Source organism: Diceros bicornis, chromosome 27, assembly GCF_020826845.1.
Source record: "Diceros bicornis minor isolate mBicDic1 chromosome 27, mDicBic1.mat.cur, whole genome shotgun sequence".
NCBI classification, from domain to species: domain Eukaryota; kingdom Metazoa; phylum Chordata; class Mammalia; order Perissodactyla; family Rhinocerotidae; genus Diceros; species Diceros bicornis.
In genome coordinates, this window is record NC_080766.1 from 43,117,341 (window position 1) to 43,144,894 (window position 27,554).

Here is a 27,554-nt window from a genome sequence, read left to right on the forward strand (position 1 = left end):
GGGCTGCGGCCGGGGATGCTCCAGCGCACGCGATGGCCCCCGCCATGCAGCCGGCCGAGATCCAGTTCGCTCAGCGGCTGGCGTCCCACGAGAAGGGCATCAGGGACCGGGCGGTGAAGAAGCTGCGCCAGTACCTCAGCGTGAAGACGCAGAGGGAGACAGGTGGGCGCCCGGCGGTTAGCCGCGCCACATGGCGGCCGGGCCGGGGCCGGGGGAGCAGGGAGAGGGTCGGGCACCGGCTCGCACGCCTGCCATTCGCCCCGGTGTGTCCGCACCGTGGGCACCGCTGCCTGCTGGGTCTAGTCCGGTCTTACGGTCGAGGGGCTGCGGCCGCAGGGGTCAGGTAGCCTGCTGAAAGTCACAGCGAGGGGAGAAGCCGAGAATAGACCCAGTCTGCCTGGCTCGGAGCCTGCGCCTTGAATCGCTAGACTCAGCCCGATTTTTTTCTGGTGTGCTCTTCATTGATTCGCGCCTTCGTGTGACCGACGCCTTTAGATGCTGGGGTTCCAGGAGAGCAGACAGAATCCCTACCCTCGAGGAACTTCTGCTAGTAAAGCTAGGGGGCGTAGATAACTAAAACCGAGCTCGTATGAGTGCAGGGGCGGAAATGGAAGTCAGGGCAGGAGGGAGCTCCGCTGCATAGGCAGTTCCAGGAGAGCCTCTCCGGGGTGGTGGTCAGCAGATCTGAACAGAGGCAGGAGGGAAGAGCGGAGCATGCCCTAGGAATGGCTGGAAGACCAGTGAGTCAGGGAGGGCGATGGTACTTTGACATGGAGTCGGAAAAGTAGGCAGTGGCCAGGTCACACCGAGCTTTGTAGTTTGCGTTTTTAGTTCAGTGGGGTGCCTTGAAGGATTTCATTTACCTGATCCAAAATACATTCTGTAAACCCTTGGGTGAGCACATGAGGTATGAACTGCACTGTGGATAGAGGTTTTATGTTGCGCTAGGAAAAAGTTTGATTCACTTACTGCTAACAGGAATACATTTAGAGTATACTTGAAAAAATAGATATCTCCTTGTTTTACTTATGAAGCGAAATCACGAAAGACTACCCAGGAAAAAGAAAATGCAATTTTATGCGAAGTCTGCTAGAAAGAGGAATGAAGACCAGAATTCTTGACTTCAGTTCTATTAGGAATCTCCTTGAGAGATTTAGTTTACTTTGATGGTTTCAGGTATCACATATATGCTGAAAGTTCCTAAACCTAAATTTCTAGCCCAGACCTTTGCTACTTTCAGCTCAGCTATTCCCTACTAACCTGACATCTCCACCTGGATGTCCCACAGGCACCTCAGATGCAGAATGCCCAAAAGTGACTCATTTTCTTCACCCCAAAACCTATTCTCTTCTGCTGCTGCCCTGCCACCTGTGCTCTCTTATGTTGGTTGCTAGTTCCCACCATCCCCTCAGACTCTAGCTGGACACAGTATTGTCCTGGACTCTGCTCTCCCTCATCCTCTCCCCCTGCTCCACGTCCAGCATCCCTTGGTCCTACCTCTTTTGTCTCCTGAATTACTCTGTCCTGACCAAAGGCTCTCTTTATCTCATCTAGACTCCTGCACTTTCCCGCTTCCCCACTGATCTCCTTACCTCCATTTGTCCCCCCTTGAACTTGTCCTCCACAAGCAAGCCAAGAGTCTTCTTCCTAAAACACCACCTTCCTGGAATCCCAGGCCTGCAGATCATGATCTGTCTTCCTTTTCTCTTTCCACCTCAGCGCCTATGTGACTGCTTCTCGCTCCATCAACAGGAAGCCACTCTTGGTTCCTGGTGTACAGTACACCATTTCTCACCTCTCTGCCTTTGCTTCTCTTCACTCCAAAAAGATTCCCACCCTTGATCCACTCCCAGCATTCAGTTCAGTATCACTTCCTCCAAAATGCCTTCCCTATCATCTCACCCCCACTCCTCTAGGATTCTGAAAGATACAGTATGTCTCTATTGTAGCACTTAGCTACATTGATTCTTAATTATGTGTTAATGTGTCATTCTTCCCCCAAAACACTGTAAGCTTCCGTCTGTTTTCTTAGCTGAAAGTGGGAGCATATCCAGGCATACGAGGGCCTGACTGTATACAAGAGCAGAAGAAAGACCAGATGCAGTACATATGGAGCTGAGACAGCCAGACAGGCCTGTTGCTCAAACCCCTTTGCAGAGCAAGCCCAGGATATGAAATGTATGTTGAGGCGACGCGGGAGCGTGAGGCCAGTGTGCTTACACCAATGCCCCAGAGTCCTGCCTGGTTAGCGCCCATCACACCTAGAGTTACTTGTCTTGTAACTCTTGTTCACCACTAGATCCACATTGCACAGAATATAGTGGGCCTTCAAAAAAGGATCTGCAAAGTGAGTGTTATAGACGGTGATGGTGGGACAGATGAACAAGGTCTCTGCCACAGCTGTGCTCTGTCAAATTAGAAACACGAGTTTGGAAATAACTTGGCCTGACATTTGAATCTCATTGGTAGGCTGAAATTTTTTTGCATCTTGTCTAGGCATAGTAAAGGCAATCTGAAATTTTACTTACTGATACATGTAGCCGTCCATCGTAGGTAGCTTTGTGATTTTGAAAACAAATTGGAGATCTTCGTAGTGCTTAAAGCAGCTCAGTGTTGCTCTGGCGCTTTAACTGCTCGTGTGGGGCCTCCACGGTCATAGAACGGTCACTGTGCATGGTTTTACTCATTAGGGCTCATTGGTCCCTGTTTATTCATGCATTCATGTCTTTGGCAGTGAAAACACAGAGAAAAATCCCTGCCTGTTTGAGCAATTCTGCAACTTTAAACATTTAACATCTACTAGAATTGGGATATACGTTAAAGTCAACCTGTGACAGTTTCATTTGCATTCTTGCTTTCTTTTGGGGGCACGTGAAATAGTACATCTTACAGTTGGTGGTGTCTTAGATTCAGTGCCAGTAATAGGGGAAATAAGTGTTTTTCTTACAATAGGATTAGAGGTCTCTCGACCCAGTAGTTAGAGCTAAGAGCTGTGTGTGTTTTGACACTGGTGTGAGTTGGCGCGTGCTCCTTCACCCCCACCTACAATGGCTGCTGTGCTCCTTTCGTGATGAAAGTAGCTGTTGGGTTTTCTTGTCTCACGGCTTATGGGTGTTTACTGTATCCACGTCTGACTTGCATGCTCACCTCGTTCGTTTTGAAATAACTAAACCTGTATTGTCGTCAGAAACTTAGTTGTATTAAGTTTAAGAAACTCAACCCCAAGAAGGAAAGACAGATCAAGAAGCAGTTGTGCAATGAAACTGCTTCAGATACGTACTTCACCTTCAGTTTTGAAAGAAATTAAATTGTGAGAGTTTCTCTGTTTTGTTTTAAATCCTTCAAAAATTGGTACCTTGTTTTAACCAGCTATTCCTGGGTGAAAACAGGTGATTTTTATGCATATATTGAAAACAGATGTTTTAAAAGGGAAACGAGCTTCAGTAGCCTATGGGTAGAGAACATGAGACAGTCATAATAATAGCCACCAACTAAATGGCTTTGGTCTTACAAGTGCCTCTCATACATCTTTTTTTTTTTTTTTAAAGATTTTACTTATTTATTTTTCCCCCCAAAGCCCCAGTAGATAGTTGTATGTCATAGCTGCACATCCTTCTAGTTGCTGTATGTGGGACTCAGCCTCAGCATGGCGGGAGAAGCAGTGCCTCGGTGCGCCCCGGGGATCCGAACCCCGGGCCACCAGCAGCGGAGCACGCGCACTTAACCGCCAAGCCACGGGCCGGCCCTCATACATGTCTTAATTTTGATCCTAACCATAAACCTTACATATATTATAGGAAACTGAGGGTCAAAGGGGTAGCTGCTGTTTTCTAATACTGCACAGCAAGTGAGTAGCAGGCTGGGGCCTAACAAAGGGTTTGCTCCCACTCTGCTTGTGCCTCGCATAGAGTGAAGCAGTCAGAATGTGTTTTCACGTCCAGCTCCCTTTCCTGCCCACTGTCTGGGACCTACTGTCACCCTGTTGCTTTGTCGAAATCTATTGTTTTCCATTACAAAAGCTTGTGTAGCGCATTATATTGTACCTCTGCCTATTACAGCTGTGGATTATCCAGAGATATTTGAGTATATCAAATTATCACATAGAGTTGGCTTGACATACTGGTACACTTAGAAGAACCATCTAGAGATAAATATACACCATGCTTTTTTTTTTTTTTTTTTTGGTGAGGAAGATTAGCCCTGAGCTAACATCCAATGCCAATCCTCCCCTTTTTGCTAAGGAAGGTTGGCCCTGGGCTAACATCCATGCCCATCTTCCTCAACTTTATATGGGACACTGCCACAGCATGGCTTGACAAGCGGTGCATCGGTCCGCGCCTGGGATCCGAACCTGTGAACCCTGGGCCACCAAAAATTAAGTCCACGCAGCACACGAACTTAACCACTACGCCACCGGGCTGGCCACACACCCTGCTATTTTTAAGTGAAAAAGGCCAGATACAGACATACAGAATACAGGTTACACACACAACTATGCATTTCTGTATTACATTTAAGTGTTATGTAAATGCATTGGAAAGATGCACATCAGGCAGATAACAGTGGTCCTTCTGGGGAGGGGACTGGGAATCAGGAGGCAGTGAACAAGACACTTGATTGTATGACTTTTGATGTAGTATATGAATTTTTTGCAATAAAAATGTATTTTCAGGGGCCGGCCCGGTGGCGCAAGCGGTTAAGTGCACGCGCTCCGCTGCGGCGGCCCGGGGTTCGCTGGTTCGGATCCCGGGCGCGCACCGACGCACTGCTTGGTAAGCCATGCTGTGGCGGTGTCCCATATAAAGTGGAGGAAGATGGGCACCGATGTTAGCCCAGGGCCGTCTTCCTCAGCAAAAAAGGAGGAGGATTGGCGGATGTTAGCTCAGGGCTGATCTCCTCACAAAAAAAAAAAAAAAAAAATGTATTTTCATTGGTTAGGACTCTTTCAGTTGCAACTTGAAAGAACATCCAAGCCACACTAGTTTTAAGGGGAAAAACCGAAGCACAGCTTCATGCAGGAGCTCAACCAATGACACCAGGACCCTGTTTTTCTCCATAGCAAACTCTGCTACCCCAGATTGGTTCCATTCTCAGACAGACTCCCCCGCATGTTGCAAGGTGTCTGGCTGTGTCTTTTCTTCAGGTGTACTGGGACTAGAGACTTTCCTAAGGCCTGAGCAGGAGGATCTCTGTCTGCAGCGAGCTTGTTGCTCCTTCTTGCACCAGCCCTGTGGCCAAGGGAATTTGTGCTGATTGGGCCTCAACCCAGCTTGTGGCCTCTCCTCCATGCGGGGTGAGCCCCACCTAGACCACTGCCTCCCTCCACAGGCCCTGCCTTGAAGGTAGACAGCCCTGGAGGGGGTAACCTTATACTAGCTGCTTGGCAAAAACAAAGAATGCCCAGTGCAGACCCTCATGCAGGACCAGTGTCATTTAAATCGCATTTGCTTTTAAGTTCATCGTGTTCATGCTTTTCTAGTTTCCTTGTGAAGAGTTTTCTAAACAACAAAAAGAGGAAAGAAAACAGTGCATGATAACACTTTGGTAATCTCATGCAGTTTTTTTTTTCTTCTTTTTATTAAGGAATATTTCAAATATATAAAAAATGTACTCATTACTCTGCTTCTGCATGTACGTACCTGGCTAGTTTGTCTAATCTGCCCACTTGCTCCTTCCCACTAAATTCTTTGGAAGCAGATCCCAGACATCTCATTTCATCTCCAGATAACGTTGGTCCTTATCTCTAAAAGATAAGGACTCTTTAGCATAACTACAGTACCATTATTTTTTTTTTCCCCCAAAGCCCCAGTAGATAGTTGTATGTCATAGTTGTACATGCTTCTAGTTGCTGTATGTGGGACACAGCCTCAGCATGGCCAGAGAAGCGGTGCATTGGTGCGCGCCCGGGTTCCGAACCCGGGCCACCAGCAGCAGAGCGCGCGCACTTAACTGCTAAGCCACGGGGCCGGCCCTACAGTACCATTATCACACTTTTTAAAAAAAAAATTCCTTAATATGAAATATCCAATCTGTTGAGTTTTTCCTGTCTTCCCATAAATTTTTTTAATGACAAGTCAGTTTTAATGACAAGTCGGTTGCAAAACCGACCCATCACATCTGGTTGATACGTCTGCTAAGACTTAATTTCTAACTGTTCTTATCCATCTTTTTTTTTTCCTTGCAGTTTATTTGTTGGAGGAAGTGGGTCATTCGGGGTTTTGCTTACTGCATCCCATGGTCTCATTTGACGTGTTCTTCTGTCCCCTGTATTTCCTGCAAACAAGTATTAATAGTTAGATTGGATGTGATATAGGTTAGCTTTTTGTTTTCATACGAATATTTAGCAGGTGGTGCTGTGTTGTTCCTATTATGTCACATCCGGCACCTAAGGAGTAGTTGTCTGTCTTTTTGAGTTAAGATGGATCAGTGGGTTTGGGTGTTGTTGGTCTGATGTATCCATTTTCAAGTTGCTCGGTATTTTTTCATCTAATGTTTTAGCAGCCATTGATGATCCTTACCCAGATGTGCCAATTCGTTAGGTATATATATAGTGTTAACATGGCTGAGTATAAGCACAGGTCACTGGGGCAAAGAAAGTTACTACGATTATGACTGCAGTTGGCTCAGCTCTGGTGGAATTTATTACTCACACCATAGTTGTGTTCTCAATAGGATGATCCCCAGGTGTGGTTTATTCATAACGAGAGGGGAGGAAAACCAGTTGGCATGTCATTTGCCCAACCCCTAAAGGAAATGCACTTTCATAAACTAATTTTACTATAGTTTCTTATATATTTGGATTTAAGTGAGAAGCTATCAAAAAGAATCAAAAGACAATGTAATAGTTGATATAAGAAGGATCTTTAGTAACTTGGAAATCAATACGTGTAAAGGTATAAAGCTCACTCTGAATCCACTAAATAAACCTCAGTCCATCAAAAAGGACCTGTGTATCACTTTCTAATGATCTTCTGGAGTATTGAGACCACATTGATTCCAAATGTATACTTGTTTACATTCACCTAGTTTATCCTACTTTGCTGCTCCTGAAGATTTTTCCTAGTGCCTCTTAGTGAGATATTAATAAGGACCATTTGTAACCTGCATCAAGACTTGAGGATTCTGTTTGTTCTCCATAGGCTTAGAAACTCTGAGAGTATATACTTACCTGATTTTGTGATTCCTTATGTCACTCAGCAATTATTCCAGGGCGCCTGGTCAACCCAGGTGATAGAAGGCTGTATGTGACTTGTGGCTTGGTCGTAGATAGTACAGAAAGAAGTAGAGGGCTTGAATAATGAGTCAGAACAAGGGTAACCAAGGTGATGCCACTTAAAATAAGACTAAAATTGCCCAGTAAATGAAAACCCTAACCAGGAGGGACGGAGGGAGGGAGATCAGGATATAGCCCAGTGTGACCTAATAGCAGGGTCCTTGAAAGGGTCATCTTTGCAAAGATATCCCAACGCCTTGTCAGTTTCTCTTGGGCCAGTTGTATGGGACTTGAGCAAATCCTGCATCTTTTGTAGGATTTGACATTTTACTTTGCAAGACCAATGAAAGTGTTGGTGTGCAGGGTGAAATGCTAGTTTTAAGTAGAGAGGGACACTAAGGAGGAACTCGTTGTATAAATGACCACTTGGTTAGTTAATTTTTTGTTGTAATGACATTTGCTTTTTTACATTACTCAGATAACAGGGACGTGCCACCACTACCACCCTGCCCCATAGCTGATAAAACTGCGTAATTTATATGTGTCTCTTTTGTAACAACAAGAAAATGTGTGCTTCAAATAAAAAAAGACATTTGGAGATGAAAGAATGAAAATGCACGTGGTATTACTTTCACTGCTTATGTGGCAGTGCTAAACTTTAAGAAAGGAAAGATGAGAACTAAGATTTTTGTGCTGTTTTGTCCTCTAGGAGGTTTCACTCAAGAAGAACTTCTAAAAATATGGAAAGGGCTCTTCTATTGCATGTGGGTGCAGGACGAACCCCTTCTGCAGGTAACACACAGTTCCCTTTGTCATACTACTGGATTTTTGGCCCAGATGGATAAAAGAGACTTGCTCATTTTATGCTGTCAGTCCCCTAATGTCCCTAACAAACTGAAAATCATGGCTTCAAGGATTTACTTTCTCACTTCTCGTCCATATGGAAAGGGATGCAGTGTCCAAGCATTGAGGTTAGTTATCTTTTCAACTACACATAAATTAAAGATTTATTTCATAGGTTTCGTGGTAGAATTTACATTACTTATTTTAAAGTTTCTGTTTCATCTTCTTTTATTATTTGTAGTCAAAAATGTCGTGGCACTAGTCTAAGATCCTGTGAGCCACCCAGGCTCCTGGCCCACCTCTGCCATAGTTAAGTGAGTGCCTGAGACTGGCAGCCACCTTTCTGGGGTCAGGGTCTTCATAGAGCAGGCAGCAGCTCCACATCTGATGTCCCCACCCTTAAAGTCGGTGGGGACTCAGCACAGATGTATGTGCTGCATCTGGACCCCTGTCTGCTGAGCATACTGGGCCTCACCACCAAAGCTATTTAAGAAAAATGATTTCACTGTTTAAAGAGCTTTGTTCTGATGTGTAAAAGCAGGTCTGCCTTTGTAGAAGGAGAGGGGCGAGCCTTGAAATGCCGTTTGAAACCCTCTGACGTATAAGACGTCATGGGTAGATTTTACTTGTCTGGGTTTGAATGTGCAACTTTGCCACTTGCCCCAAGCCATATAATAACTTGCTTGATTTATTGCTTTTATTCCACTAACCATATTTTGAGTAGGATAGCAAGGCAAAATATTTTTAAATTACATTTAAAAGTAACAACCAACAGCTTTAGTGGAGGAAGAAAACAGATGAACAGGAACATCATTGTCAAGTCTGGGAGTTCGTCTAAAATGGGTAAGGAAAACTGGAGGCCCAGCGAAGTGTAGTGGTGCCCACAAGGATGGTTCTTTTCTTAGGTAGCTCACAAACAGAATTCTTTTGTTGGCACTCCCCAAGGCAGGTTTCTTCATTGACCCAGACCACCAAATTCTCCCCACAAATGAGTTTGCTGCATCTTAGCAGGGCGAGGTCTTTGGATGGCACTTTTGCCCAGGTCAGAGCGTAGAAGGGGCCGCTAACCTCTGCTTCCCAGTGCCCTGCTGTTGCAGCCTGTCTCAGCAAGCCAAGGAGAGGATGTTCTGGTTCCACGCACTGAGCCTCGTGGAATGAGGGTCCTATGTCTAACCGCCAGCAATTTCTCCCTGCTGGCATCTGTTTCCCTTATTTGGAGGATTAGAATAGAATCTCAATTTAAGTTATATATTTTTAAGGCCAGAAATTGACAGCTAATTTATTTCTTCTGTAGGTCCTTTGAACTGATAACCAGACTTACTTTTTTAAACATGCAGCTTAAACAATTCTCAGAGGCATATAAAGTTGGCACAGTAGTCCATTGAAATTGGGAATTTCACGTTTGATAAAATTCAAATGTTGATGTACAAAATCTTAGTGGAAGTGACATTGAAAACGAGATACAGAGCCCCGAGCAGATGGGCAGAGGTGCAGGCCGTGATGCTGTCATCTCAGTGTTACCACGTAATAACCCCGATGTTTTTCCTAACCCCACCTTTGCAGGAGGAGCTAGCGAACACTATTTCCCAACTCATCCATGTTGTTAACAACTCAGAGGCTCGTAAGTCCCAATATTTTCATGACTTTCAAAACTTCTTGTTCATCGACTTTGGTAACTTGCCTGGGAAATCTACTCAGTATTGTTTCTTCTCCTTCCTTTAAAATTTCAGTTTTCCAGTAGGCTAGTTCAACATGAACCTGGGGCTACTGGTGTATAGATTTCAGGCAACAAACCGTTCCTGTGGAAAAAACTATGATAAACTTAGGTACTGACTCTGTAAGAGGGTTAAAAAGGTGTCTTGTGGAATATCACATTTGACATCTCAAAAATTTCAAAAAAATGTTTTAAGAAATAACAATCCTCCAGAATCTCCAAATTCTGAAGTTACTTGAACACTCTTAGAGGCTGTTCATGCATAGGCCAGTGTTTGCAGAAACCTCTGGATGCCTCCTCAAGACTAGAGCCATTTAAGGTCATCACTGGTAATAAACTATAAAGTAACCCCTCTTTAACTAAAAGAATAAAAAAAGGGAGAAATTAATTATTTTTGAGACATTCAGGCTTTGATTACTTACCAAGGAAGAAAAAGCACAATGTTTGTTCTGCGTAGCACTCCTTAGAACAAAACCATCCTAATGGCCCCAATAACCTCAGTGGTCTCTGAATTTTAGCAGTATCCCGGCTGACTTGTAATGAACAAAATTCTACACATGGAAATAGTGAGGATTTTCATATATCAAGAAAGAATTGTGCAAAAAGAAGTAAAGCAAAAAAAATTCAACGAACAAATTATTTTTGGATGAAAGTGATAGTTTCGTGGCTCAGAAGAGAAAAATAAAATGTTTTATTATAGCTTACCAAGCTGACACTAAACACAAAACAAAAAGCTGAGTTTCTACATGGATCATCCAAGTGTTATCAAACTGAATGGCTTTGGATTGATTGTTAGGGAAAGGGGTGGAAATGGCTGGTAGACGTGGCTCAGAAAATCTTTTGATTTTAATAGAAACGTGGCTTTGCAGTGGAAAAAGAAAAATGCTCCAGAGAACATTCTAGTTGAACACTAAGATATTACTAGCCTTCCTGTTATTATAATATGCTTTTACTTAAATGTAAAATAAATTATTGAGCATATTTAATTATTGACCAAATTTTCTAGCTGCCCAAGAATTCTTGAGAGAAGTAAATAATAAACAATTCTAGTCTGTTTCTCTTCTTTGCGTTCTTGCTGTATGTTAACCCGAAAACCAAGCATTCAAAGCCTTTTGTTCCCTGCAGAATATCTCTTCATTCAGACCTTCTGGCAAACCGTGAATCGAGAGTGGAAGGGGATAGACACGCTGCACCTGGACAAGTACTACATGGTAAGATCAGGGCGCCTTCATCCCAGTTTTCTTCAGAAGCTCGTGTGAAGAAAAAAGAAGGTTCCGTAGCTTACAAACAATGAGAAGGTTTATTTGTGGAGAAGTTCCAGGCTTGGCATGAGGAGAGGCAGCATGCTCGTCAGACAGCATTTGAATAGGGACTCGAAGGCGTCTGTTTTGTCTCTTTCAGCTATTGGGGATGAGTTTGGGGATCTTCAGTTAACATTTTTTGATCTAGAAGTTAAGTACGACAATCGCAGATATTTTTTCACTCTTGGGATCCACACTACACCAGTTTCATTGGTGTCCTCATTCTGCTAAGCTGATCAAGATTTCTTTCTTGCCCTTTTGTTAATGAAAGTTGTCTGTCTTTAGCTGATCCGTCTGGTCCTGAGGCAGTCCTTTGAAGTTCTGAAGCGAAATGGCTGGGAAGAAAGGTTGGTAACTATTTGAGGTAGCATTCAGTGGCCTTAACGCTTTTAAGATAATTGTGTTTCTTCAAACCTTTCAATTAATCAGCAACTATGAATTACCTGATCTGTGCCTTCCACTCTGTTTAGTACTATGAAGAGCAAAACATCCTTACACGTAAAGAACTTAAAATCCAGGAGAGGGTTGTAAAAGAGCTGAGCGCACATCACAGTTAGCAATTTATGCTGATTTCAGTGATTGCTTTTTTTCTTTGTAAAACTTCTTCTGCCTTGTGTTACTTATTATGCAGTGTAGCACAAGACTGAATGTCACTGTTTTCTCTTGGAAAAGAGAGAAATGTTGGCCTGCTGTAGTTAATAGAACCCTATGTGTTGTTTTCTTCAGCCGAATCAAGCTTTTTCTAGATGTCTTCATGAAGGAAATCCTGCATCCTGAGAGTCAGTCTCCTAATGGAGTGAAATTCCACTTCATCGATATTTATCTGGATGAACTGTCCAAAGTGGGAGGGAAAGAGGTAAGAAGTAGTCAGGCATCCTGCCAGCAGCGTAACGAGACCACAGCTAACCTGCATAGGGCTTTGGCTCTTCTTCAGATGTTCCTGTAAGCTGGAATGAAATGCTGTTTGTTGGCACTTCTTGTTACCAGTGACGACAGCAGCATGAATTGGTTCAAACTGTCTTTTGGCGGTCCTTCCCCATCTAGGAATGTGTCCTAAGCAGAAGGGGACATGTATACTGAGATTCTGCACTGAAGGTGTACATGGCAGTCTTACTTATAAAACGGACTTGAAAGCAACCTACACAGTCCAATAAAGAAATCGATAACATGGGGAAATGCTCATCATATGGGTTTTTAAAAAGCAGTAGGAAGAAAAGGCAGTAGACAAAGGCAGCTTTGTCTTTTTTAAAGTCATATATGAATAGACAAAACGCTGGAAAGGAAACACATTTTTTACATGCAAGTGATTATCCAAATTTGGGAGTATGAGTAATTTTTACTTTTTTCTTTCACAAATTTTCTATGGTGAACGTGGTGTTTTTTTAGTGAAAAGAGAGTATCCATATAGAACTCCTCCGTAAAGGAGGGACTGTGTGCGCTGGGAAAGTAGAACAGCGCTGGTTGGATTGGATAGTTTTCTTTCGTCTCTGCACTGAGACACCCGAGCAGCTGGAGGATGGCCGTGACCTTGAGCCTGGCTCCAGGCGTCTGGGTGATCCATGCAGAGTGCATTCGGGGCATTGTGAGACAAGTGTTGCTCAGTCTGACTCAACCTATGTGGAAAATGCAAATGGGTCCTTTTTTCAAGGACGCATCAGAAAGAGAACAATCTCTTCTTTTTCCTCATTTTTTTTCCTGTTTTATTCCTAAATTACAGCTTTTGGCAGATCAGAATCTCAAGTTTATTGATCCATTCTGCAAAATTGCTGCCAAGACTAAGGAGTAAGTGATTCACGTTTGTTTTTACTGCTTCAATTGGTACTTCATCCTGGGGGGGTCGTGAAGCATGATGCAGGGTGCCCAGGACGGTGATCCAAAGCTGAGAGCAGCCGATTCTTAATCCCCATTAGCAAGACGTTTGGAGCTTTGAGTGATAATTGGGCTCCTTCAGCTTTGTGATTTGACCCCAGTCAGTTCAGGGATTGTGCCCTCCCACACCCGAAGTTCCGTCTGCTGTTGGTCCCCCTGCTCCCATCACATAGCACTGAGCTGGCTCCTGACAGCCGCAGGTGATTAGCACGGGAGTGTAGTTAGGGTACAAATGCTTGCTGGCCAGGTGATGGTCGCAGCAGGGACCAGGCGGGCTGAAACTGGATGTGCAGTGATTCTCTCCTCCTCATCCCCACACACCTGTAAGTGACGGAGTCCCGGCTGTTTGTTTTAATCACGCTCTCTCTGCTGTGCTTCCACCCTCAGCCATACACTGGTACAGACTATAGCTAGGGGTGTTTTTGAAGTCATTGTAGATCAGTCTCCTTTTGTACCTGAAGAGACAGCAGAGGAACAGAAAACTAAAGTGAGTGACAGTGACCTCTCTGAGGGCGACGTATCTGAAAATGAGATGACATGGAGAAAAACAAACAGTAAGAGGAAGACAGGTAAGAGGAGTTCCTTGAATAGTCTTTTTTTTAGGTAAAGTCCTCATCTACAAACACTTTTTAATACATTGTTGGAATCTCACTGACTGCAACCTAGAATTCATCCAAGACAGCTCTGCCTCAGACTCCCCCGAGTCAGGGAAGCACAGGAGTGTTAAAGCACCGTGCCGTCCAGGGTCCTCTGCGTCAGTGCACTGCCTTGCACCCGCTTCCGTAGCTCCCAGGACTTTCTCCAAGGGTTTATCATTGTCGTTGCTGTTGCTTTGGGTTTTGTTTGTTTTTGTTGGTTTGAGTGTTTTGATGTATTGAAACATCCTAATGTGGACTCGGATCTGTAAGAAGGTTCTCGATGGGAGACATCGTTTGCAGTTACATTGCGAATGCACACTTGTTTCTCCAGCTCTCCTTTCTGACCTCCGAGTCCTTTCGGGGTTCTTTCTCTTTGGGGGTTTAAACACCCACTGTGGACTGCCGTCATTCTTACCGTCACCCTTATATACCCGTGCAATTGCGTGTAGAGCGTGCATTTCAAGCTGCAGGCCCATCAGAACTCTCACAGTGGTTTACTGCATCTCAGGGCGCAGCACTGAGTAAATGGTCAGGGTATACCCATGCTTTTAAAATGTTACATAGCTATTAAAAGCAAAGTTTTCAAAAACTACTGATCAGAAGACATTTAATTTAAAAATTCTTCTAAAGCAGGACATAAAACTGTGAAGGAGCCTGATTAGTTTCAAACATTTATATGCACCTTTAAAAACCTGGAAGGATATACACCAAAATGTTAATAGCCCTAGGGGGCAAAATTATGGGTGATTACTGTTTTCTTTGTACTTTTGTCTGTTTTTCTAAATTTTCTACAATGATCATATATTATTTTTTAGTTAGAAAACAAAAATTTTTAAAAAGAAAAGAAGAAACATTTTAGTTGTGAATTTGATATGGCTAACAGAGTTAACTAAATGACCTTGATCAAATTTTGTGTAGTCATGAGAACTGTCTCTGGATCCCTCCTGCCTGCCATGTTTCTGTCCTCACCATGTTTCTGTGTAAGCTAGAGAATTCTCACTCTCTTTCATGAGCACTTCCAAAAATTCCCTCCTAGTTTATTTGTCAAATGCTTATCACAAGCACCAGCACAGTGTCAGACCCTGTTTTGTCTTCTCTGGGCTGTGCCGTGAGGCCACACCACTAATGAGCTTACAGGATTCCAAAAATGGTATAAGTTTGAAAAGTTGTGAGATTTCATTAGTAATTTTTATCTGCTTCTTCATGGGATTTAACGCTCTTTGAATTATTCTTTAAATGCTAAAAGTTGTGTAAGTATTGACTTGTATTTCCTGAGGCGACCCCATGTAAAGTTAGTGTACTGCTGCATACATTTTTACCACGGCTCAGCTGCCCTGAAACAAGGGCCAGACTCCTGAGTCCACTCTCCTCCTACTTGCCTGAGCCCCTACCCCAAAAGCTCCCGTCCACTGCCGCCGCAGTCTGGACGGGAAGACCGTGTGCACTCGAGAACACTGAATGCAGCGGAGGTTGTGTCTGTGATGTAATTAAAATGCAAAATGTGTGGTTTCGCCCAGGCTTTTCTTACGTCCATGGGCTGAAAAACCAAAACATCTTTGGGAAATTATAAATGTATTTGCAAGAGTTTTTCTCTGTAAAGAAATTTTCTTTTTTACTAAGAGACACCTAATTAGATAATGGCTCCTGTGGAAGTAGTCATTGCTGTGTATTTGAAGAATTTTGTCTCTGGATGTGTTTTGATAGCCCTGGGCAGGTATCACTCCAGAAAAGATGGAGTCGGTGATGACAGTGAAAGAGGCGGGGGCGGAAGCTTGGAGGATGCTGGGCCGCTTCTCCAGGTTGGTAGCAGTTGTTGCTTTTTATGGAATACAGATTTACTGTGGAGTGGTCGGGCTGATTGGGAATTAGGGTCAGAGCTAATTAAACCCTAAGGCCTAATGTATAAAGTCCTTTTTAATCCCTTCAGTCACTAATGTCACCTTCCTCCTAATGAGCTTACTGGAGACAAATTTAAATACGAAGGGATTTTGACAGGTGTCAGTCTTCACTTTGGCTTGAATTGCTAAGATCTGTTCCCTACAACAAAGCCAGCTCAATGGTGCTTTTCAAATAAAGTAAGTTTACTATGTTACCAAGTGCAAATTGACATGTAGATTAGATTTACAAAGAAACACGCCCGGGTCAATTTCATGTGGTGTATTTTACCACAATTTTTTTTAAAGGAAGAATTACACCCCGCTTTTCCCAAGAAGAAATAGAACGAATTTTTGGAAGACGTTGCTTAAGCTTTTGGTTACCACGTCCTAGTACGTGCTTGTTGAGACAGTCCGTTGCTGAGTGCTCCCAGATGCACGCTACGGGGAGTCTGTTATAGTAGATGGGAATTCCCAGGTCTGGCAGTGGTGTTTGGCTGTGGGTTTATGTTTAGTGTTTCTTCTCACACAGTTTGACTATAAGGCTGTTGCTGACCGACTCCTGGAAATAACCAACAGGAAAAACATCCCTCCCTTCAACAGGAAACGTCTCTCCAGACTAATCAAAAAGTAAGCAACTGGGTGAGAGGGCTTCACTTGATTTTCATCATTCGTGCTCAATCCAGCCCTGTCTTGTCTCGTGGTGTAGACGAACTGTCACTATGCTTACCTTGTTTCTTCTTTTTTTGATCCTGCCATGTTTTTATTCATAGCAATGTGGTATAAACTGCAAGGTTTCATGAAAACAGCCGCCCCTTGCCCCTCAAGTTCCGTCCTTCAAATGCAACCATTCTCATCTCTTTCATCAATTCAGCCCTTCTCATCAACAGCTAAAAGAGATGAGAACGGCTGCATTTGAAGAATAGCTGTTCCCTAGTGCTGTAAAAGAAGTCTATCAGTGATATCTAAAATTAAGAGATCAAGAAATTGCAATGTAAATATACTTCTTCCAAGTTATCTATGACTCCGTTATCTGTGACGTGCTGTTGAGATAGGCAGGAGTTTAGTTATCTGCCCCTCCCTCACTCCCAGTATTGTTATGCTGGAAGTGTAGTCATCCGCATCACTATGTCTGTACCAGTCATTCGCTGCAGAGCCCGTGGCTTACTGATGGATGACAAATGACAACTAAGTTTGATCACACTCTCCATGAGCAGACACTGTTCTGAGCACTTTACATAAATTATTTCATGCTGAGAGAAGCCCTATAAGATGGCTTCTGTAATATCCCCATTTTACAGATGGGTTAACTGGAGCATGGGGTAACTGGCTTGCCCAAGGTCGCAGCTGCCAGCTGGCAGAGTTGGACTCAGAACTGCCACTCCCCCAGTGCTCCTGGAGTCCACGTGCCCCCCCACAGCACACGGCACTCCACACTTCCTTGTTCTAATGCACCAAAACTGTGGAGAGCAAAACACTGCTTGGCATTTCTCTACTTGATAAACAAAGAGGAGGACTGCATAGAAGCAGAGATCTAAGCTGTTTCAGCCTGAAGAAACCAAGAAAGAAGAAGAAAAGTTTAATTTCTTCGGTTTTATTTGGATGAGCCAAGACAGAATCTTGAGATCACCATGTCCTTGATGATGCTGCTGATAACTGAGGGCAGTGTTGTCCTTCGTTTCTGGCCTTTGCATCCCACCACCTCTTTAGCCTCGCCTTCTAGGGGAAAAAGAAAGTGAATTAACAAATATCACTTACATTTGAGTTTAGTGCGTGTGTTTATAGAAGACAGAAAGAAGGAGTTTCTTTATGAACTTTTGTTGTTGTTTTCTTTTTCAGATTTCAAGGTCTCTCTGAAGGTGAGGAAACTCAGAGGATTAGAATTGATGATGATCTGACATGAGTGTGGATCCCACCAAGAGCGTTTACGCCAAATATTGAAAACCAGGATTGAAATCATAAAAAATAGTAGCCTTTACCTGTGAAAGGTCGTCAGTTACACTGCTGGCTGCTGAGCTGAGCAGAAGCCCTTGAAAGAACCCTAGTGTGGGGCCTTTTCCAGCACCCCCACTTTCCCATCCCAGCGACCAAAGCGGAGCCCGACGGGAGGCTCCCTGTCAGTGTCAGGGCAAAGGGTGGACCCTTGCAGGGGGCGAGGGGGGGACAGTGTTTATTGTTGTCTTAACAAGATGAATTTCTGCTGGTCTGGATCCTTTATGAAGAAGAAAAGTTTGATCTCTCAGAGTCCCTTTCGTTTGCTGTTCTGGTCAGGTGTCCCCTGGGGAAAAGCTACTGTGTGTCAGCTTGGGTACGTTTGAGCAACGCACTGGTTCTCCTGCCCCTGCTCCTCATACGCCCCAGGTGCTCGGAATGGGGAAAGCACCACAGACTAGTTGGAAGGTGGAGACAGCGTGGCTGAGCCCCCGGGGTTGAGCTGTAGAGGGTGTCACTCAGGGTTTGTGATCCCTTACCTCACCAAAGTCAAGAAATCCACAAAGATTTTTAAGTCTGCAATTCCTGTGTCAGTAGCTTTGGGGTTTGGGTTGGAGTAGTCGTGAGGAACAGTGATGAATGAGAACAGAAATCGGGGTTAAAAGTCTACCTGCTGGAGGCAGGAGGCCGGGGGCATGGCTCTTAGGCCCCTGGGGCAGAGTTGTAAGGGTCTCAGAAAGCTGAGCAGATGTGGCTTTGGTGTCCAGCAGGCAGTATACCTCAACTCAGTTTTGCCGAGGACATTTCCGCTGATGAAGATCACCAGACCCTCAGTCAAGGAAGGCATAAGAAAAAAGGAAGTACGCTTTTAGAGAAAACCAGCATGGAGAAAGAGAAAGGTGAGCCACAAGCCTGAAGTCAGCAAGGGTTGGAAGGAAGGGGCACAGGCAGCCCTCAGGGAGCAGTAGGCATCATTGTAGTCGTGGGAAACTGAGCCAGTGTCTCCATAAATCATTACAGAGCAAAATCTTGAGCTTTCAGTGGCTGAAGAGTAAAGGTCCTTTCTGAGAGTTTTGTTGTTTTTTTGTGGAACCACATTCCACCTCCCTAAACTAAAGTGTTTTGTTTTTTTTTTACATTGTCTTTTTTTGTTGTTTATTGTAGTAACATTCGTTTATAACATTGTATAAATTTCAGGTGTACATCATTATACTTCTATTTCTGCATAGATTACATCATGTTCACCACCCAAATACTAATTACAACCCATCACCACACACATGTGCCGAATTAATCCTTTCGCCCTCCCCCCTCCCCCCTTCCCCTCTGGTAACCACCAATCCAATCTCTGTTTCTATGTGTTTGTTTATTGTTGTTATTATCTACTACTTAATGAGGGAAATCATACGTAAACTAAAGTGTTGGTTGACCCCCAGTGCCATCTGGGGGAGGTGGAGGATGCTAGGCAGGCTCTGCTCTTTGGAGCATTTGTTTTGTTACCACCCTGGATCTTTTTGCCTTTTGCCTTGAAAATTAATAGGAATCTGAATATTATTTTAGTTCTGTTTATATCAAAATAAGCATTAGGAAGGTTTCTTATCACAGCTGAGAAAGGGAAGAAATGGGACTGGATGAGAAAACTAGTGGAGTTAAAGCGCATCAAGGAGGACCAAGGCCTTTCTGGTGGAAAGTGTGGGGAAGTTCAGTCTGCCCCTTGTGCTGCCCAAGAATCCCCAGCAAGACCTTCCTGTCACCTTGGCGTTGGGGTGCTTGTTGATTGGTTTATGTGTCTTCCTAGGAAACAGATTCTTTCCTGCTGAGGAAGAGAAGGGTGAAGGCAGTGTTAAGAAGAAAAAAAGGAAAAAGAAGAAGAAGAACCACCTCCAGCCTGCACATTTAGGGTCAGAGGGTGAAGCCACGTCCCCAGAACAGAATGGGGACAGTGCGCCAGAGGCAGGTCCGAGAAGAGCCCAGAAAGCCAGTGTGGTTGAGCTGGGGGCAGCAGCTGTGCCCAGTCCCCTGGAGCAGGGCGGCTCAGAGCACCCCCTGACGCACAGTAGGAGGAAACGGCCGAGGAAGAGGAGTCCAGGGGTTCAGAGAGACAGCTCAGAGTCAGCGGTGTCACCTCTGGAGGATGTGTCTCAAAGTGGCCCCTGCAGTGGTCGTGCTCAGGGACCTGTCCCCCGAGCCTCCCCAGTCCTGAAGAAGAAGCGGAAGCTTGGCGCTCTCCCAGTCAATGGCAGTGGCCCGCCTGCGATGGCCTGGCCCCCGCCCCAGAAGGAGGGCCCTCCAGTGGGCCCAGCGGATGGAGGGGCTTGTCCAGCAGCCCTGCCCCAGGGCAGGAGACTGAAGAAGAAGAAGGGGGAGCCTAGCAGCCTTCACACTTGTGACCCATCCAGTCAGAAAACCGCCATCTTGAAAAAGAGGAAGAAAATGAAAGAGATGTCCAGCTTGGTGGGACACAGTGGAGTGTTGGAATCTGAAGTCAAGCTCATCCGGGCTCTGGTAAGGCAGCTGGGCCCAAGGCAGGGGTGGCTGAGGTTCCCATGCAGAAGTATCAGGGGCTCCCTGCCTCCTCGGGCCCCAATTTATGGGGGCAAGGGGACGGGTCCGACCTCTGGACTAAAGAGCAGTCATGGTTTATAACACCCTTTACCAATGAGTAGATAAATGACTCGTCTCGGTGGCCAAGACAGTCACTGACGACCTCCTCCTCCCCACCTCCATCCCCACTGCCACCCCCAGCAGGGCCTGCATCAAGCTGGAAGAATTGTCCTCGTGGCAAGGCAGGCACTGGTGCCCTGCAGTGTGAACAGGCAGGTGTGTGTCTCCCTCAAATGCTGGTCTCATTTTTCTCCAACTCATGGCCAATGCTGGGCCCCTTTGGCAAAAGAGGAAGCCCAGAATTTTCTTGTCTTGCTTTTAATGAAAAGACTTCCTTTCCGTTTGGATCCCTAGAGCCAGATATAAATGAGGAAACAGGCTCTGGATCTGCTTTTCACACCCTGTGTCTATCCCAGTGGTTGGCAAACGTAGTTTCATTGGCACAGGGCCACGCCCACTCCTGTACATACTAGCCACTATCCATGGCTGCTTTCACTCCTCATTGGCAGAGTTGAGTGGTTGTGACAGAGACCTTATGGCCCAAGATGCCGAAAATACTCCTGGCCCTTTCCAGAACAAGTGTGCTGACCCGTCCAGTACTTGTGTTGGCACGTACTGCTTTGCAGTGGTTATGACGTTGAGGCCTTTGTTTAGGGGAACTTGTGTAGACTTGGTTAAATGCTGGTGGCAGGTCTAACAGTGGTCAGTATAAAGTGTCAGCTCGGAAAGCAGAACACTCAGCTGGAATTCGGGAAGTCTGCTCAATCCCAGACCTTCTCTGACCAGCTGTGTCACCTGTAGAACCTACCCTTGGCTCTGCAGCCTCTGCCCTCACTCACTGTTCCTATGATGCTCGCTCTTCACCAGGAATATCAGAGAAATCTTCGTGTCTCAATTCTCAGGCCCCTTGCAACCTCTTGGAGAGGAAGAGAACAGTTACTAAATAAGTCACAGGGTCGAGGGAGGTTTTTCCTCCCAGAAGGGGCAATGTGCCTCATAGGTCTCTGCCAGTGGGGGAAGGCACAGAGAGAGGGCTCCTGGGTCTGCCCCTCACCGTGGCACCATGGGTCCTGCTAAGGGAACACCAAGAACTTGCCAAAACCACCAGTGTGACATCGGCGGCATGGAGTTTCCCAGGTCCCTGGGGTCCAGAACTAGAGCAGGGTCTTTGCTGTGGGTGGTCGTCAGTCATGAAACACCCGGTGAACATTCTTTACCTGCCTGTGATGGACCACAGAACCTAACCAGGACATCACACTCACTCTTTCACAGCAAACTTGTGATGGTCAGTGATGTCTTTGATCAGAAGTGAGAAAATGCATTATTATTTAATAGATGGTCTTTGAAAGGCAGAAATCTTCAAAACATGGGGCCCGAGTTTGAAGATGACTAAAAAAGGGTTGTTGTGGCTGAAGAGGTAGGAAACCTCGGGCCCTGCTGGCGTGGTGCCACGGTAGAGAAGTGGTGGTTTGTGCATGAAGTCTGCACTCTACTAAGTAAACGAGGTGTTTGCAAACCTGGGACAGGAAACGGGGGTGTGGGGTGTCTGAGCTGGTAAATGGGCTCGCCTGAGACGCTCTGCGTCCTGTGGGCACCCCCACCTGATTTTGTCTGCACCCCCATCCTACTTTAGCTTCCTGTGGGTGTGGCACAGGTGGCTCTGGGTGTGACCTTTCCCTCTTCTCTTGCCCCTTGCTCACATAGGGCTCACCTGGAGCTTTCAGCCCTTCAAAGAAGCAGCAGCTGAGGACAGAGAACAACTTTGTGAAGTTTGACACCCCCTTCTTACCAAAGCCCCTGTTCTTCAGGAAAGCTAAGAGCGGCACTGCCGCCTCCTCTCCGAACCCTGCCGTGCAGGTACTCACACTCCAGCCACACTGGGCCCTCCCTCTACTCCCCGTCCCCATGGCAGCGCAGCGCATTCCTGCCTAAAGGGCACAGAAAGGGCCCCACTGCTGCCCCCTGACCCCGGCTGTGCTCTCTGCAGGCTGCTTGGCCTCTGCTTCTGTCCACAGCGTCCAGGTTCCTGTTCAGGGAGACCAGGTCTGCTGTTCAGGCTGTGCTGGGGTCCCAGGGGCCTGAGTTGGCTCTGGGGCTGTAGTCTCAGCCCTGATAGCGTGTGCTTGTTTCTGGGTAGTCAAGGACTGACCTAGGGATCATCACGGTCAGGGCCTGCCCCCAAGGGATTAGTGAGGGGGAATTTCAGCTGCAGTTCATGATGCACATTCATGGGAATTGGTGAGATCTCTTTGAGGAAAGGGTAGTGGGAGGGGGAAGGAAGGAAGCCCTGAAGAGCCCTGGGTTTATAAATCAAATGGAGAAGGAGGGGCCCTGCTAAAGACACAGGGGCATCAGGGTGGTCATGGTGGCGGTGGGGTGTGGGCGATCACTGTTCCTGGGAGGCCGGCCGGGGGTGGGGGTTCATGAAGGAAAGGCTTGGGTCTGCCAAATGCCCATAGAAGGTGGAGCATGTTGCAGACCAAGGCAGATGAGGAGGCAAATCTGGGTTTGCCTCCAGGAGGTAGATGTCCGGGTGGAGCTGTGTGGGGCAGAGGCCTGCTGCGGAGACCCACAAGCAGGTGGACGTTTTGAGAGAGAAGTCAGTGCCATTTATATAGCCTTGAACCAGCAGGATGACCACTGTCTGTGTTAATGTTTATACATAAGATATCTTAGAGATGTTGGCTAAATGACTCAGGGCTCATAGAAGCCAAATTCCTCTCATAAAATGTTTACAGTGTTAAAGCAAAAACGATATGAGGCAGAATTGTGAGATTCACACAGAAATGTGGGATTGCAGGGAGGAGTTTGAGAAAGTGCTTCGTAATGCAGAATGGGTCCACTTGTAGGAATTTTCAAATAGGAAACAACGTTAATTTTGATGAATTGTTAGAATATCCAAATCAATTTGGAGTCCTCGTGCACAAAAAGTTGGGAAATGCGTACCCATCGCCCATTGAAGTTAGATTCCATTACAGGTGTGGTCTAATCAATTTCATTTACAAGTTAAAACTTCAGAATTCTGGGACAAAATGAGTGAGAGTTCCTCATGATTTTTCAGTGGTAAGCTTTTTCTTATTACTTAGGAGGTTTCAAACATGATAATTTCACTCTGCTTTCTTCCCCGGGACACAAGCACGTGGCCAGCGATAAGGCTGCACACTGCCCGCCGTGAAGGCACTGCACAGAGGCTGCGGGCCCAGGAGTGTGCAGGCGGGCCGGACTGAGGCCAGGGAGGCAGATGCTGCGGCACTGGGGCCTTTGCGCCATGGGCTCCCCCGTGGGCTAGTGGGCACCTGTGGGTTCTCAAGGACATCTCAGTCAGACGGGGAGACAAAGCACCTCAGGCACTGTTGTTTTACTCCTTGTGTTACTGTTCTCCTTCTGCAGCTAAACAAGATGCCCTCCAGCTCCAAGAAGGTAACCTTCGGGTTGAACAGAAACATGACTGCAGGTGAGTGCGGGGTTTGCTTTCATTCCACAAAGGCCGTCGGGGTCCGCCCTCTGGGGAAGGAGGGCCTTGACCCATTCCTGAGTCAGAAGTCAGGGGGTGACTTTCTGGGGACCTCTGAAAGGAGGTTGCCTGGTAGAAGACAGTGTGCAAAGCCATCTTCCCAAGCCTGCCTTCCTAGAAGACTTGAAGCCAACTCGGCCTGAGATCTAATGGTCTGTCAGCTGCAGCTGCTTCTGCTAAAATTCAGAACCACCCCCAAGAGGAGAGGGACATTCTCTCGCCTTACTGCTTTTAATATTGGTGCGATCCATTTGTTTTGTTTTTCCAAAGGAAACCAAACTCTTAAGTATATAATGAGTTTAAGACCTGACTCTTTTTGGGGACCACAAGTAAACGTGTGTGGGTGTGGGCACACATGTGCAGACGCATGCAGGGAGAGGAGAGATGGTCTGGGGAGGACCTGAGAAGCTCATGCAACTCCCTCCTGAGGCCTCTTCGTTAGAGCTAGAGACAGTGGGAGGAACAAATCTGTCTGGAAGGAAAAGCTCCTCATCTTTATACCTCGGATTCATCCCAGACCCAGACTCGGGGTTCACTGATTCTCCGTGTTCCACAAACACCCCCCGGCTCCCAAGGTTCCTCCTTTCAGGACCTGACCCACCTGGCACTCCCTCAGAGCCTGTCCAGGTGGCCCTCGGGGCATTTTCCTTGGAAGAGGAAATTGATTTGTGTGCAGTAGCCTCCCCAGTGACTTCCATTTCCTCAGAAGACCCTCAAGGCCCGCTCTCTACAGGCCTTCCTGGGAGTGGGCGTCGTGGTTCCCTTGGAGCCTGCCAGGAGCATGAGCTGTGACACCATCTGGGCGGGTGGGCAGGACAGAGAAATCGTCCCTGTTAAGGTGTCCTTCCTTTCATTTGGGGCAGAGTTCAAGAAGACAGACAAGAGTATCCTGGTCAGTCCCACAGGCCCCTCCCGAGTGGCCTTCAACCCTGAGCAGAGGCCCCTCCACGGAGTGCTGAAGACCCCCACGAGCTCGCCCGCCAGCGCCCCACTGGGGACCAGGAAGCTGCTGACTGCCACGCCAAAGAGAAGGCCGACAGCTATGGACTTCTTCTAGGGTAGTGACAGAATCCTTTTAAAGACTGCTTTTGTACAGAATATTCTATAAATTATAACTTTAAAAAGGTGGGGCCTTTTTTATTGTTTTATAAATTCCCATAAATTGTATGTACAAGATTCTGAGTATGAGCTGCAACACTGCTGCTGCTCTGTCCTTCCGTTGGGGGCTGTGGGCATCTTGGTTGAAGCTTTTGCTACAAACAGTGTTTGTGCCTGAGCTCTCCAGATTTCACATTTGATTCCCCCTGGTGGGACCTGAGACCTGTATGAGCTGAGAGCACACTGCCCATCACTCTGGATCACTGATGCCGGCAGCACAGTCAGAGCTGGGAGTTGGCTCCTCGCCACCCATTCAGTACCCAGAACTTGGTACTCCTTAATGTGTGTGCCATGCTAGGCTGGTTTTCTGGTTGTTTTCAGTCCAAGGGTCTATCTTTTTCTTTTAAAAAGCATGTGGGGGGGCCGGCCCCATGGCTTAGCGGTTAAATGTGTGCACTCCGCTGCTGGCGGTCCGGGTTCGGATCCCAGGCGTGCACCGACACGCCGCTTGCCAGCCCATGCTGTGGTGGCGTCCCATATAAAGTAGAGGAAGATGGGCACGGATGTTAGCCCAGGGCCAGTCTTCCTCAGCAAAAAGAGGAGGATTGGCATGGATGTTAGCTCAGAGCTGATCTTCCTCACAAAAAAAAAAGAAAAAAAAAGCATGTGGGGCTTCATTCCCATGTTCTGTGGGTGTTTGGCATTTGTGATAGGGATGTTTCCTGTAACCAAATCAGCAATATGGTAGTTTTTCTACGTGTACGCAGCTGGGGGTGAACCTGCGGATGGGGGCTGGGAGAAGGGCCTCTGCCATGTGGGCATCTCCCTTGCCTTTGCCTTGTTTCCTTCCCCGTTTTCCTACCTCTCAGGCCAGCCCAAAGTGTCCTCACTGGGGAGAGCCAGCGCCCTCCTTGGCTCTCACCCAGGACTCTGGCCCCGAGCACCAAGCACACTCCTTCCAGGTCATTGTGCTCTGGACGCTCTTTACAGATAGATGTTTGAGCCAGCCACCTAAATGGCTGGTGTCTCCAAAAGCAGCTTTCCCAATTTAGATTAAAACTTGTGTCTTCAGAAGCGTGGCAACAGTGTCTGGCAACCCGAGTTCCTGCTGGAAGGCAGAATAAGCAGTCTTTAAGTATTATTTGTGCATATTTATTTGTTCATAGCTATCTTTTATCTGAAATATTGAAGCTTGCACTTACAGATTTTTATAAAGTTCTAATTTCAATTAATTACAAACTGGGGGTGGAAGGCGCTGAGACTTTAGTTGGAGAAACAGCAGTGCAGCTTAGAGCAGTACTTGCTGGACGATGATCTTGTTTTGGGAAGCTGCGTCTGTCCCTTGAGCCTGAGTGATGGAGAAGATGCAGATTCAGAAATCGAGTCAAGTGGTCACCTCAGGAAAGCCAGTGGGGCCCCTGGCTCTTTCTGGAGTTTATACAACAGCAGATTACAGACCTAAAGAAGGGGTATGTAATTTGAGGGTACGTAGTTTTGGCTCACGGGTGCTCAGTGCATCCCCGGCCTGCACTCTGCTCAGGGGACCCCGGGCCTTCCGGGAGTGAACGCTGCCTCCCCTTTCAGTCCAATTTCTCAGCAAAACCCAGGCAAGCCCACTTCGCTGCTCCCCAGCAGAGGACCCCAGGGTCCCCTCGGTGGTCCCGGCCTCAGCTTCAGATGACAGGGAGGCCCCCTGGGATTGTAGGGCTGCCTTGCCTTGACTGGTTTCCTTGAGCACGTAATTGGAGTGGGGCTTCATCTGCAGATACTGTGATTGACTGACTGGGGTGTCAGGTGGGCCGACTTGCTGGTGGAGGCCCTGGTGAGAAGGAAGTGTGGACTTTGTTCTGTCGCTCTGTAAGACAGTTTTGTCATCAGTAGGCCATGAAAAAAGAAACCGTTAAGATTGTGCTGTTCAGTAGTCGTTGTCATGAGAAGTCTTACATGCACGATAACCTCGTGGTGGTGCTTGCATGGTTTAGTGTGTGCATTTGACATAGTACTTTAAGTCACATCCAAGACCAAAACTGATAGTGTGGAAAGATTAGAGTACAATATTTTTTAATTTTTGTTTAAAAAAAAAAAAGTTTCATTTCCTTGGTCAAATTATTTTTCTAACAATTTTTATTTTAGCTTTACAGATGCGTCGTATAGCCAACTGGGCCATATAATCCAATGATGTTAAGATGTCTTAGCACGACATTCAAGGGCAAAATGGCACATTTGTTCCCCAAATGAGTGCAGAGCAGTACATCCTCTGTCCATTCCTCGGCACAGTGGGCTGTCCTAAATGCACCTCCTGTGACGTCATGCCTGTGGCCTCGGGTCCAGGAGAGACAATGTGTCTTGGATTCAGTCTGTCCTAACTTACTCCATTTTGTGGGTAAGTTCAATAGGTTTACTGTGACTTATTTTTAATGCCTAAATTTTGGCAACAAAAGAAAAACAATTTTTTAAATTTCTCATGGCATATACACACAACAAGAATGTGTCACATAAAGAAAATGTATTTAGAATACCAATTTTCTATTTGATGCATGTTATTTTCCTAGGTAAAACTGCCAAGAGGACTTGGAAGACCAAAAAAGGAAATAATTTAAATTAATGCCGATGATCTTACAGTATTTTGTAAAACGGTCATCTACCTGCCTACCCCACAGGTCTGGTCAGTTTTGTACAATTTGCTATCACACTTTACAAATGTATTATTCTTTCTAACTTTTACTGAACTGAAAGCACAGAGACGACTATAAAGAAAATCTGAAAGTGGTTGTTAGTGTTGGAAAGAATATAAAAATTGAATCCGTCTTTTGATTTGCGTGTGTGTTTTCTCTGCATTCACCTGACCGCCGGCAAGGGCTGTTTGTTCACAGTCGCTTTGTATCAGTGTCTGCAGGGTTCGTCAATACTGGTCAGTGCCAAGGCCAATAAAATAACCTGTCTTAGCCCTCAGA

The 27,554-nt window shown here is 46.1% G+C and overlaps 1 protein-coding gene across 7 annotated transcripts; it reads left to right on the top strand.

Moving 5' to 3' along the window:
* On the top strand, window positions 1-27,554 carry RRP1B (ribosomal RNA processing 1B). 7 transcript variants are annotated; one of them, XR_009215807.1, is made up of 18 exons: window positions 1-162; window positions 7,923-8,005; window positions 9,620-9,677; window positions 10,896-10,981; window positions 11,357-11,418; window positions 11,798-11,927; window positions 12,789-12,853; window positions 13,328-13,509; window positions 15,283-15,377; window positions 15,985-16,082; window positions 17,292-17,311; window positions 18,152-18,283; window positions 19,183-19,889; window positions 20,130-20,204; window positions 21,693-21,845; window positions 23,379-23,442; window positions 24,366-26,983; window positions 27,153-27,554. XR_009215807.1 is itself a non-coding variant. In XM_058523186.1 (17 exons), exons 1-17 carry the CDS (start codon window positions 33-35, stop codon window positions 24,557-24,559), a joined length of 2,334 nt encoding a protein of 777 aa, XP_058379169.1. In that variant the 5' UTR covers window positions 1-32; the 3' UTR covers window positions 24,560-27,554. The 7 variants fall into 7 exon arrangements, 6 of the variants coding, with proteins under 6 accessions (XP_058379169.1, XP_058379171.1, XP_058379170.1 ...); XM_058523186.1 differs by having other exon boundaries at window positions 24,366-27,554; XM_058523188.1 differs by having other exon boundaries at window positions 20,133-20,204; window positions 24,366-27,554.

Excerpts from the sequence above, each read along its gene's own strand:
- RRP1B (XM_058523186.1), top strand. The coding sequence starts at position 33 with ATGGCCCCCGCCATGCAGCCGGCCGAGATCCAGTTCGCTCAGCGGCTG. Across the intron at positions 163-7,922 it reads GAAGACGCAGAGGGAGACAG|GAGGTTTCACTCAAGAAGAA; the intron begins GTGGGCGCCCGG and ends TTTGTCCTCTAG. Across the intron at positions 23,443-24,365 it reads GAACAGAAACATGACTGCAG|AGTTCAAGAAGACAGACAAG; the intron begins GTGAGTGCGGGG and ends CATTTGGGGCAG.